The sequence below is a fragment of the Aplysia californica genome, unplaced genomic scaffold (genome assembly GCF_000002075.1).
Source record: "Aplysia californica isolate F4 #8 unplaced genomic scaffold, AplCal3.0 scaffold00051, whole genome shotgun sequence".
Lineage (NCBI taxonomy): Eukaryota > Metazoa > Mollusca > Gastropoda > Aplysiida > Aplysiidae > Aplysia > Aplysia californica.
The window spans coordinates 392,312-405,161 of record NW_004797321.1 but is presented as its reverse complement, the minus strand read 5'-3'; the positions used below and the strand labels follow the sequence as shown (position 1 = coordinate 405,161).

Here is a 12,850-nt window from a genome sequence, read left to right as displayed (position 1 = left end):
GTACACTCCTCCGAGAGAAGATGGGCTGAGAGTGAGAGATGATTGACAGACACGTATACTCCTCCGAGAGAAGATGGACTGAGCTGATTGACAGACACGTATACTCCTCCGAGAGAAGATGGACTGAGAGTGAAAGATGATTGACAGACACGTACACTCCTCCGAGAGAAGATGGACTGAGAGTGAGAGATGATTGACAGACACGTATACTCCTCCGAGAGAAGATGGACTGAGAGTGAGAGATGATGGACAGACACGTGTACACCTCTATGAGGAGATGATGGAAAGATAAGTTCCTGCATGAAGAGATGGACTGAGTGTGAGAGATGATAATCAGGTAAGTATACACCTCTATGAGGAGATGATGGAAAACTACGTATACTCCCCTATGAAGAGATGGACAGAGTGAGGAGATGATGGAAAGCTACGTATACTCCTCTAAGAAGAGATGGACTGAGAGTGAGAGATGATGGACAGACGCAGACAAGTATACACCTCCGTGAGGAGATGATAGAAAGCTAAGATAAGTATACTCCCCCATGAAGAGATTGACAGAGAGTGAGAGATGATGGAACGAACAAGTATACATCTCTACGAGGAGATGATGGACAGATAAGTATACTCCTCCGAGAAGAGATGGACTGAGAGTGAGAGATGACGGACAGACAAGTATTGATCTATACCTCAATGAGGAGATGATGGACGGACAAGTATACTCCTCCGAGAGGAGTAGAGTTGGGGCGAGCGAATCGCGGACTCAGTCAGAGCGAGCGGGTAACGGACGGCCATGAGAGCGAACTGCGAACCTCAAGACAGTTCATTTTTTGGGTCCGCTCCACAATTTGACTCTCTCAGCGAGCGGACTGCAGACCTCAAGACAGTTTTTGGGTCTGCTCCACAATTTTATTCACTGGGCGGGTGGGCAAACGGACGAACTCTAGCAGACGAGATACTCGACGCGAGGTTAGGCCCAGGTCTATTGTTTGTTAAATAAGCCTAATGTTTCAGACCGCTGGCGGCGCCACAGCGAGTGAGAGAGGCTGGTGACATAGTACTATGTGTGTAAACTTTCACCTTGAGTGTGGGCACACTGTGTACATTCCAATTATCGCAAAGGCCGGGGGAGGGGGGGGTGGGAGAGAAATTTCCGCCATGAACGCCTAGCTACAATGTGAGGCAGGAGGGTGATTTTTTAATTAATTTTTTTTTGTTGGGGGGGGGGGGGGAGGTTTGTAAGTTGTATACAATGGAAGGAGTCGCTCCCATCCGTCCGTCCGCCCACTCGAATGCATGGAGTCTCTCGGTCCGCCCCGCTGCTCGCTCGCTAAACGAACTGTTGTCTCTGTCCAATGTGTAGCGAGTAGCGAGTAGTGAACTACTCTTCTCAAACGGACGGTTCGTTACTCGTCCGCTCGTTTGCGGGTAGTGCCAGCGAGTAGTTCGTTACTTACGGACGCTAATTTTGCGAGCCCGACCCAACACTAGTGAGGAGACGGACTGAGAGTGAGAGATGATGGACAGACAGATATACTCCTTCATAAGGAAAGGATGGCGAGATAAGTATACTCCTCCACGAAGAGATAGACTGAGAGAGGATAGACAGACAAGTGTTTTTCTTCCAGAGGAGAAAATGAACAGACAAGTATATTCCTCCAAGAGGAGATGATGGACAGACAAGTATATTCCTCTGTGAGATGGACTGAGAGATGATGGACAGATGATGGACAAACATACAAGTATATTCCTCCAAGAGGAGAGGGACTGAAATATGAAAGACACAGGTGTACTCATCTGTGATGAGATGATGGACAGACAAGTATACTCATCCGTAAGGAAATAGACTAGGAGAGGATGGACAGACAAGTCTTTGAACTACAATCCCCATACCCTGAAGCAAGACCCCATTGACAATTCTGCCGTCCAAAGGCAGAGCAACGTAACTACACATCTCATGATTTTGAGAAAAAAAAAAGGGAAAAACTATTGAGATCAGTCATTTTTGTAGCTTTATCCCTTTGAAAACTACTATTTCGGATGTAGATACACCATCCAACCTTTCACATAGGGAAAATAGGGGCAAGACAAGTGCAACAAACCAATGAAGCCAAAAACTCTGATTCCATACATTACAGTGCCCTGCCGTGGGACAGCAGAATAATAATGTAGCGTGTAGGTAAGACAATGCATGCTGTCGGGTTTTTTTTTAAAAGTTACATAAAGCATAATGTGGGAAACAATTCAGAAAAGTCAGCCCTGAGCAGGAAATTGATACAAAAGCTGTCAAGGATGAGATTATATGCATTCCTAAAAAAGTAGAAGCATGTCATAAAAACATGATCGCCTGGTATAGAGGTTATTCAGTACCAGAGATACTGATCAAGGCAGAAAAGCAGCAAAGGCATTAACACTACATGTAAAGATAAAATAAGAACATCTAGAGAAAAAAACCAAACCCATCGAGAGGTCCCATGCCTGAATCGCACATATCTCTAACACAGTTGCACCAGTACTCAAAACTGTACCTGGAAATCAAATGTCCTTCTCTGTAAAATTCTATAAGATATATTGCAATGAATCTGTTATATTTCTCTTGATTGGATATGACAATTTAAGTTACTTCTTATCTTGTATTTGACAAAATCTTTGTTCACCCGTTTCCTCACGATGTAGCAGAAATGACATTTGTTCGACTCTAATAAAACTACATTCAGCTATCGGGTGGCTGGAGGGTGGAACCGGTAGGTCGTACTTCTTTACTATCCCTTTTTAGTTTCTGTTTGCCGGTTTTGCTTTTTCCCAGCACTACTTAAACAGACAAAAACTCACTTCGCAAGCAAACAAATGAGCAAATAAATCAAGACTGACCTATCAAAGCTTCTGTGTCAAAGAAGAGCACATGAGCATCTGGGTCTCTGGTGTTGGTTTTGATGCCTTGAATGAGGAGAGGGAATCCTGTAGGTTTGACCAGTTCGGACTTGTGGCCAGGGCTGGGCTGGTTGGCGTGGCCACCCATCTGAGGGGACAAAGATATAAAGGGTATAGAAGGAAGAGGAGCAGGTGGGGGTGGGTTTTCACATGCCCGTCTGTCTGTCTGTCTGACTATCTGTGTGTGAGACTGTGTGTAAATGTGCGTATGTGTGCACATACATGTGTACACACATATGTATGTCTGGAAGCATGTGAGAGTGTCCATGTGTGCGTGCATGTGTTTCTGTCTCTGTGTGTGTGTGTGTGTGTGGAAGGGGGAGGTGTAGGTAGGTAGGTTGGTATGAAAGCCACAATAAACCACAGAGATAGTAAAGGAAAAAGCTAAAAATAAATCATCAAGAGAAACGGAAAGAATGGGATATGCATAGAGCATGCATTAAAATAATAATTCAAATACAAGTATCAATAGAAGTAAGATTTTATCTTTGTCAGTCATCCCTTTATCTGCACCTGAAGTTTTTGCTGTGCCAGGTTACGGAATGTTGCCAGATTTCTCCGTTTGAGTGCCTGCGCTAGCGTGATGCTGGGGTTTGTCAGGGCTTCCACAGGAGTCGCGTTTTCATCGCAGTTACTGAGTACGTCCTCTGCAGTTTTTCCATCGATCACTCTGTCCAGGTGACCTGGTGGGCAAAGTACGAGTTACAAATTCAGGTACAACAGTGGACAAACGACAATGTAAATATTAAGTGAAAGGATGGCAGTAGATGGATAACGTTGTAAACATTAGTGAGAAGATAATAATAGACATACAACATTGTAAAATATTCAATCAGAGGACTACAAAATAAGATTAATAGTTCAGTATCAGCGTGGAATAAAGTGATATTGTAAAAAGAAGTACGCTGACCAGAGTGTCCAGCAATATTTGCTGAAAAAATTTAAAACCTGGAAAAAAATTTACTACCCAGCAAATCAAGCCTCATACCAGCTCGAAAAAGGGAGTTCATTTGCGCAATCACTAACATATATTATCATTACATAATATATGGAACTAAAATAACACACAACAAAGTCCAGTCGACAAAATGGAGGATAGAAAGATGATCGCAAGCTTGCTCGCCGCTAGATTTAGTTTTAGTTTCAGTAAGGTTTTTACAGCCCTCGCAACAGTATAAGATCGACAAGGGGTGGATGTCAACAGAGAAGTCCAAACGGGCAATCACGCTTACTCTGCTCACCTCTCTAGCCTGAACAACACAAAGTCTGCTTCGACTATCAAGGCACCCCGGAAATAGTGGGCCACAAGAGTGACAAACATACAAAAAAAGTCGAGGAAAAAGACGATAGTAAGGAAGAAGAAAGAAAAAGCAGCAGTTCCCCCTTTGTTGTTCCGGCACAGTATGAGCATGACATTGATGAATCAGCCCATTTACAATTCTACTGCCCATAAGAGCATGTTAATATCCCCCCCCCCCCCCCTCTTTTGGGAATGGCCTAAAGACGCTTCAGTCAGTAGCACTGGTGGGGGGGGAGGGGGGTGTAGATTTAGACCTACACAGGGTGACTGCCAAACCAGCTTCTTGAGCAACGGCTGACACAATAAGTCATAATGTGAAGGGAAAAAGTAAGACAGACACACAGAATCTATAGAAGGAAAGAAAAGAAGAAAGAATTACCATCAGCACCCACCAACCACTCACAGATGAAGGAGACCGCATTCCTAGACGTAAGTCCAATTTATAGAGGTGACAGAAATCAGTATCTCGCCTGCTTTGTGTAAGACTCTGTCATATGCCATTTTAAAGAGTGATGTATGACAGAGTCTTACGTTAAGAAGTCAATCTAAATACAAGAACAACTTTGGGGAAGAGATAGTAAGTAAAAGAAAAAAGAAACATGAATAATCAAGGGATAAAGAGAAAGAGGAGCATTGGATAATCATCAAAGAAAACACTTCTAGAGTAATTGATGGTATACCAAAACTGATTACAAACACACACAAAAAATGAGCCCTTGAGTCTACTACACCTCCTTACATCTTCTGCATTCTTGTATACAGTATGGCCATGTCACTAAACTAAAAATAACAAACGGCCATACTTTGAGTATTCAGGGTAGAAAAAAAAACTATCAAAAGATACAGGGTATGGTGTGGGGGGGGGGGGGGGGGGGGGGATTGTGACCTCTGTGCGTGCATGTGTGTGTGCATGCGCGCGTGTGTGCATGGCCGCGCGCACGCGCGCGCGCGTGTGTGTGTGTATGTGAGTCACATAACTCTATTTTCCAAATTGGAAAGTTAAATATTCCTGAAGCTGTTAACACCAACAATACAAGAGAACTGCAAAAAGAGCAGGAAAAGCATTTCTACATTCTAAACATATGCAGTGTTCTTCATCTTGCCAGACAATCCTTGACTCTCAATCACAACTGCTTACATAATTGTGAGTAAGCCCCGTTGGTGTGCTTCTGGACATGCAATTGTGAGGTAGCGGGTTCAGGGGGTTTGAGACTCAGGCCTGAAGTCGTGTCCTTGAGAAAGGCACTTTACACAAATTTCCCATACTTCACCGAGGTGAGAATGGGTGCCCCTCCACAGATAGCAAAAGATCTTGTCAGTGTAGCAGTGTTTTAGCGCCTGTAAAATGGCACCTTGCACTGTATGCTTCTCGGGAAGTTGAGTTTGTTTCAGAACACTATCAGGTCTGCTGGATTAATAATATAGATTGTAAAGCATATAGAGCTTGCTGTTAAGAGGGAATTTGAGCTATGCAAATGTTATTTCTTCTTCTTCTTCTTCTTAGTATTTATTATTATCATCATTTTTATTATTATCATTTATTATTATTTTTAGAATAATTATTATGTTATTATTATTTACTGTTATTATTATTATTAATTATTATTACTTATTGTTATTTATTATTATTAATTTTTATTATTTATTAATATTATTAATTCTTATTACTTATTACTTATTATTATAATTATTTATAACTTACTATTATTGTTATTATTATTATACTATTATCATTATTATCTATTATTATCATTTATTACGTCTGACCAACAACTAAAGATACTGTTAGCAGAAGGGATATCCACATCACCCACCTGTCTCCATCTGCCAGACGGTGACCACCCCATCCTTGGTCTGTACCAGCATAAAGTCGTCCAGGGGTCGCCACTTGATCAGTTTGACCGGATACAGGTGCCGTGAGGCCAGCAGCAGACACTTCCGCTCCTTCAGACTCAAGAGAGCTACTGAATGATCCCCGGCCACAGAACAGATGCACGACAGGATACGTGGCTGTTGGTGGTGGTGGTGGTCGTGCGTGTGTGTGTGTGTGTGTGGGGGGGGGGGGGGTCACAAGAGAATGTTTCATTAATTTGTCCGAGTAATGAGAGAGCACATAAAAACTGACCCGATAATGGTTATTAAAAGAAGGGAAGGAGTAAGACAGACAGAAACAAAAGAGGGAAAGGAAAGAAAATAGACCTTCAAATGTAGGGTCCTCCAACCACCCACTTTTGTCACATGCAGGCTAAAGAAATATGTGAAGCAGCGTGGTGAAATCAAGCGCTCGTCAAAGTAATGAAATTGGAGAAACAGGCATTTTTCCAGCTGGTTTGGATATTTTTACTGAATTTTAATTTTTGGCTTAACCTCTTTACTGTCCATGTAAAAACACCTTTCCATGTGAATTTTACTAAAAACATAGATTAAAGGCACAAAACATGTCATTTTTCAGTTATCAAAGACTCTTTAGTTATTGGAGTCACCAAACTTTGGCGGTCATTTTCTCACTTATTTTACCACTGAAACCAGGCGACCTCACTTCCTTTAATCGCAGATATCTTGAGTTCTATCCAAGAAAAATGGACATTTATTTCATAGGAAGCAAGGCAAATAAATCAGCTTTCAGATGATACCAATAACTCCACATGCCCAAAATTGACGAGCGTCCGATTCCATCACGTCGTGACACATATATTTCTGTAAAATAAAAGGCTCGTCTAAAATCAAGACCCCAACTCACACTTACCGTGCAGGAACTGTTCCAGCACTAAGTCAAACCAAGATTACAATTCCTTCATCCTCCTTCCTCCTTTACCAACTCACATTGCAATATGTGTTCAGAAATTTGTGAGGCATCGTTGTGAAATCACATGCTCGTCAAAATAATGAAATATATCGACATTTTTCCGCTGGTTTGGCCAATTTTTTTTCGAAATTTCGATCTTTGCTCAACACATTTTGTGTCCATTTAAAAACAAATTTCAGTGTGCATTTTACTGCAACTTGTGGATTAAAAGCACCAAAAAAGTAAATTTCCATTATCCAAGGTCTCTCAAGCTATAGAAGTCACTAAACTTAAGTGGCCCATTTCTTACTGATTTTACCTCGGAAACTAGGCGATACCCAGTTCCTTCAATCGCAAACATCTCAACTTCTATTCAAGAAAGACGTGTATTTTTTTCAAAGAAAGATAGAAAAACAAACATGGTTTAAGATAATGCAAATAACTCCATATGACCCAAAAAACCCAGATGAGTGCCTGATTCCACCCCACGTAACACAAATGTTCTTTTTCTTTATAATTTACTAACTCACATTTCAGCTAGAGTAAAGAAAAAAACGGGGGGGGGGGGGGAGTTGTTTTTTTTTATCTTACAAACTCACATTGCAATTAGTGTTCATAAAACCGTATAGTTTTTTGGTTTGTTTGCTTGTGGTTTTTAAAAATATTTTACCAACTTACATTGCAGTTAGCAGGAGGTACTGTCATGTGACTCAGACTCCCCCCATGCACGGTGAAGGTGTGAATCTTGACACCTCCATTGACGTCCCACAGAACCACTGAGAAGTCAGAGCCTCCGGACAGCAGGTGGTGGGGCTCATAGCGTGTGGACTCGTTGAAAGGGTATAGGAGGCAGGTTACGCGCCCGTGGTGGCCATACAGGATCTTAGGGGAGGGAGCTGAGGGGAGAAACAAGTACAGACTTACAGACATACTGTTATACACGTACACTGAGAGCAAGCTGTTGTTTTTGTTGTTGCGGAATAAAGAGACAGCATATCAACATAAAAGTCATTTAGTGCAATTAAAGAGTGAGTAAGACACGCAGAAAAGACATAGGACCTACAGATAGTTGACATGAAAAGAGAAGCAAACCACACAAGAACACTCACCAACATCTGACTTGGGGGGGAGGGGGGAGGGAAGGTAGGGGGGAAGAGGAGTGGTGGGGGAGAGGGGGGATGGGACAGGAAAACTCCACTCACCAGAACTTTGCCCCGACAACAGCTGACTCTTGATACAATCTATCCCTGGCACAATCACAATCGTGCCGTTGTTGCGGCCGCACACAATTTTCCCTTGAGACGGAATATAGATGGTGGCGGTGATGAAGATTTCTGTGTTGCTGTCTTTCAGCTCCCTTTGCTCATCTGCTTTTTCACACTGACAAAGTAGAAAAGGAAGAACAATCATCAACTTGAAGACATCTTTCCTTTTTTTTTAGGGGGGGGGGGGGGGGGTGGTACTTATAAGATTTGTCACAAACATTTTTTTTGCAATGTTAAATAAGAATTGTAAATGTTTAATGCCCTTGAAAGGAAACTCAGGCTGCTTCGACCTGCATAGAGCTCAACCATTACAACATACATGGTAGTAAAACACATTACAATAATTTATTAGATTAGTTCTGAATTTGTCACCTGAAAGAAAAACAAACCCCAAAACAAACTGACAACATTCCAAAAAGAGTGGTAAAGGCCTTTAGAAATTTGACCAAAATAAAAGAGAAGGCATGTAAGTAATACAAGAGACAGAAAGTGGAAAATGGGTAGAAAATGTGGTGTATTTGGTTGTTTTTGGTTGTGGCAGGGGGTTAGGCCTAGCCTATTGTATTGTTTGGCTGAAAGTGTGAGAGTGAGTAAAGTGTGAGTCTGTGTTCAGTTGTATTGTTTGCAAGTTGATAAAAGTCTCAGTTACTACTGGTGGGAGTTGGAGAGGAGAGAGTTGTATCAAGGCAGAGGAGGCCTGCTGACAGTATAGATTGTGAGAAAGGCTAGTTAGAGCCTCAGTTCAGTTGTGCGTGAAGTGTGAGATTTCAATCCAACAGGTTTGGCTAATTCCTGTTATAGTGGCATGTGACAGAAGGTTAGTAGTGTAAAATCTTTGTTTTATGTTCCAAGTAACAACAGAAAAGAAGAAGGAAAGAAGGAATGAAAAGCGGGGAGAGGAGGAAAGAAGAAAAAAGGAAAGAGTGAATGAAGTGTGACGGAAAAAGGAAGAAAAAGCAGACCCTAAACAGTCTAGAAGAGAGGAAATGGTTAAAAATAAAGGAAGGAAAGATAGACAGAAAGAAAGGATTAAGAATACAGAAGGAAGAAAACAATCTTTAAAAAAAAAAATATGAATAACCATCTTTTTACACTGGGCACCTTGGCTATCAGTTTATTTCTTCCATTTCTGTCAGTTCTTCACACAGAAAATCAATAAAATATGTCTTACAAAAGAAAACTCGTGGCAAAAAGCCTTACTGATTAGCAAGTACATTCAAAGTTCTGAGTACAAATTCTTTATTGTAACCAATGACTGAAATGAGAGTGAAACCTGAACAGCAAAAATCATTTGTGCAGCACCAGTCAAAGAAATACCAGGAACAAATCAAACATGAAAATGAAGACTAAAAGGGGTAAAAAACGGCACAGTCACATTATGGTGATTTATGGGAAATCTCAGTCTTAAAATTTTGAACCTCATATCTTAAAGTAGGATAGAACATTTTCTCAGATAAGTTTTAAAATGTCAGGAAGCCACCATAAATTCTTTAAAATGCTATTTTTCCCCTTGTAGTCTTCAAACACTAAAGTTACTGACTATTCCATCTAGAATTCCTGGCGGAGATGATGACATGACTTTCCAGGAATCCTGTAAGGTGGTGCTCGACTTTGGGCTCAGGGCTGATGGGAAAGCACCATAAAAAGAACAATCTAAAATCAGTTTCATTTTAAAAATTAAAAAAAAAAAAATGCATTTAAAGTTTTGATTCAAGCCATACAGTTAGTACACCTCAAGTACATCTCCAACATGACTTTGAAGAAAGACGACTAGCTAGTAGCAGCCTCCAACCACCCCTGTGTGCTTGAGTTTTACAAAAGAGGTTGACACAAAGATACATTGACACAGTAATAGTCATTTAGTGCTGTGAAAAAGCAAAACAAACAGAAACAAAGGAAGGAAAGTAAAGAACTATTAAATCTACTTGAATAAGTAGTATTCTCAAATCTCCTGTATTTACAATCAAAACTTAACAGCCCAGCTTGTTTGCATTTCCAGCCACCATCTGTGAGTACTGGTCTCGATGGGAAGAGTGATATAGACATAAACAATACACAAACACAGACAGACAGGAAAACACACAAAAAGACTGACAAACATAAACAGCACACAAGCACAGACAAGAGAAACACACATAAAAAGACAAGGACACACATAAATAACACACAGAGACAAAAACAATGGAAGGAAAGAACAGATGTAACACCTTCCACAAACACAGACAGACAAGAACACACAAACAGGCATGACCTATAGAAGGAAAGAACAGATGTGGACCTACCACAGACAAGAACAACATGAAGGGACAGACGACGGACATTTTGCTTGTTTGAGTAAAGACAAGCACATCGACACAATAATGGTCATTTAGTGCTAGGAAAAGGTAAGACGGACGAACAGATGCAGCAGAGGGAAAGTAAAGAATTAGGACCTACCAGTGGCGCCCTCCAACCTCCCACACACACAGACAGACAGGAAAACTTTCTGCTGACCTTGGTACTACAGATTTACCCAGACTGTATGTGTATCACTGAACAAGACCCTAATGAGTGCATTTCTGTGTTGATGCTGAATCTTTGAACGTTGATGTTCTCGTATATCCACCCAGAATTTTTTACATGGATCCGTAGTGTTTATCTAATCTAATCAACACAAGATACTCATCAATATTTCCCACCTGGCAGCCTGTCAAAACTCTCCTGCCTAACCAAGGTCATCTGTTTCTCCGACACTTGGGGTAACGCCCACACAGTCACTCTACCATCCGAGTCTCCCCTCAGCATCAGGTGAGTGGCTCTCTCCCCAACGCCACAGCTCATGTAGGTCAAGGCCGGAGAACAGTCCAGGGGGCCCTGGGGACAGCAACACAGGGGGCAATTACAGTTTGAGAAGGGTTGAGGTGTCATGACTATATTCCCAATTGCCCAAGAATTTAGATGTTTCAAATATGTCGCCCTTGGCCTCCTTGTACTTCCTTTTCAACCAATCTCTCCAGTTAAGGCGAGATGTTAATCAAGACCATCCGGAAGGCATATCATGTGTCAAAAAAATGAAATCCTTGAATAACGTGTAAGTAAGTACATGTAGACCACGTCTCTCCTTTAAAGCGTATCAAGAAAGTCAAGATCTGAAGGGATACAAGTAGTACTTGGGCAATCTACATCCTCTATGCCTACCACCTTGTCAAAGCTTAAAGGTCACTTGTAAAGATGAGAAAGGCCACCATACACATGTAAATACAAGTACGGTAAAACAATACATTGTCACAAACAATTGCAAAACAAAAAGTTTCCCACCCCCACACACATGTGCACCACAAAGGACACACAATGAAATGCTGTTCATTCCCAAACATGTGTGTAACATAACACACTACGTACATGCTCTGTGAAGATATCCAGCACGTAGTAAGCATGGACTGAGGTCTGGCTGTAAGCTCGGTGGTAATCCTTGTGGTCTGGGTTGGAGCTGAGGAAGAGAAGCAAAATTTAAAATATTATTTTAGGCACCTGTCAGATGTACATGGTTGTCTCCTATTTCGCAAAAGAACTTCAGTACAGATGATAACAACAGTTTCAATGTACACATAGCTAATCAATACATGTTTAGGAAAGCAGTACATAAGATGTATCTATAAAACAAACAACTATTTTCTTTAACTTGCAAAGACCAAAAAAAATCTACAGAAAATGAAAGCATTAAGGACAAACTAAGGGGAAAAAAACAACAGAGGTGTATCCATACAACAAAAATACGTCTCCGCCTATACAAAGTTTGATCAGGGAGTATCAATATCTGTGTGATACATTACAGGCTACAGGTGCATGGGGGAATCTGGCATTGTTCAAGAGACAATTGTTGCTATTTTCAGTGCGACTAAAAGAGGAAAAAGTAAACTGGAGAAAAAAAAGCGCAGTCCACTTTCATATTTTCTACAAAGAAGAGAGAGAGAGAGAGACAGAGGGAGAGAAAGAGAGGGGTAGGGATGGAGGGAGGGAGGAAGAGAGGCTGAGAGAGAGAGACAGCGAGCAGGAAAGACATCTATTTTAGCAACTATCCGGAAGACCTTAGATATGGTGAACAAGTACATAGCTACACATTTTTCCTTTATTCTAGATACTCCAAACAATCAGGCTTACACACGTGGATTGAGGTAGGGGTTTACTTCATGTAATCAGCACAAACATTTTCCTCAAGTATCATAAATTTTGCTTTGGATATACAAGGTGTGTATGCCAGGACTGAGTGAAAAGAGCTTCATGAACACTATGTCTTGGAGCCAATTAGTTAGTTTGGGGCTTTAGAATGGTGAACACCACCATTGTTTATCTGCTTAACTAAACAACTTCGCTATTGGTCAAAACAGTTTCCCAGGAACGCATGGATTATATAAATTCTATGAAGGGCATTCAATAAGTCTTAACCTTGAAGATGAAAGATTTTAAGACAACAGTGAAACTTGAAGAGTGAGATTTCTATGTTTCTGAAATGCTGTATGTGGAGTTTGGGGAACATCTGATGTGCGGTGGGAACTTGAGAGTACTTTTGGTGACCAGAGTTTTCGAATACTAAAA

At 41.1% G+C, this 12,850-nt stretch overlaps 1 protein-coding gene across 14 annotated transcripts in view; it reads right to left on the bottom strand.

Annotated features, from left to right (window-relative positions):
- Positions 1–12,850, bottom strand: part of LOC101846409 (WD repeat-containing protein 7) — a gene marked incomplete in the record, with an annotated part of 80,853 nt that overhangs the window by 33,684 nt on the left and 34,319 nt on the right. For 13 of the 14 annotated variants that reach the window (XM_035968305.1, XM_035968306.1, XM_035968318.1 and 10 more), the window contains 8 exon segments: positions 2,866–3,013; positions 3,439–3,608; positions 6,040–6,235; positions 7,689–7,906; positions 8,213–8,390; positions 9,816–9,898; positions 10,954–11,128; positions 11,657–11,744. In XM_035968305.1, coding sequence (XP_035824198.1) covers positions 2,866–3,013; positions 3,439–3,608; positions 6,040–6,235; positions 7,689–7,906; positions 8,213–8,390; positions 9,816–9,898; positions 10,954–11,128; positions 11,657–11,744 — 1,256 coding nt within the window. 14 annotated transcript variants of the gene reach the window in all.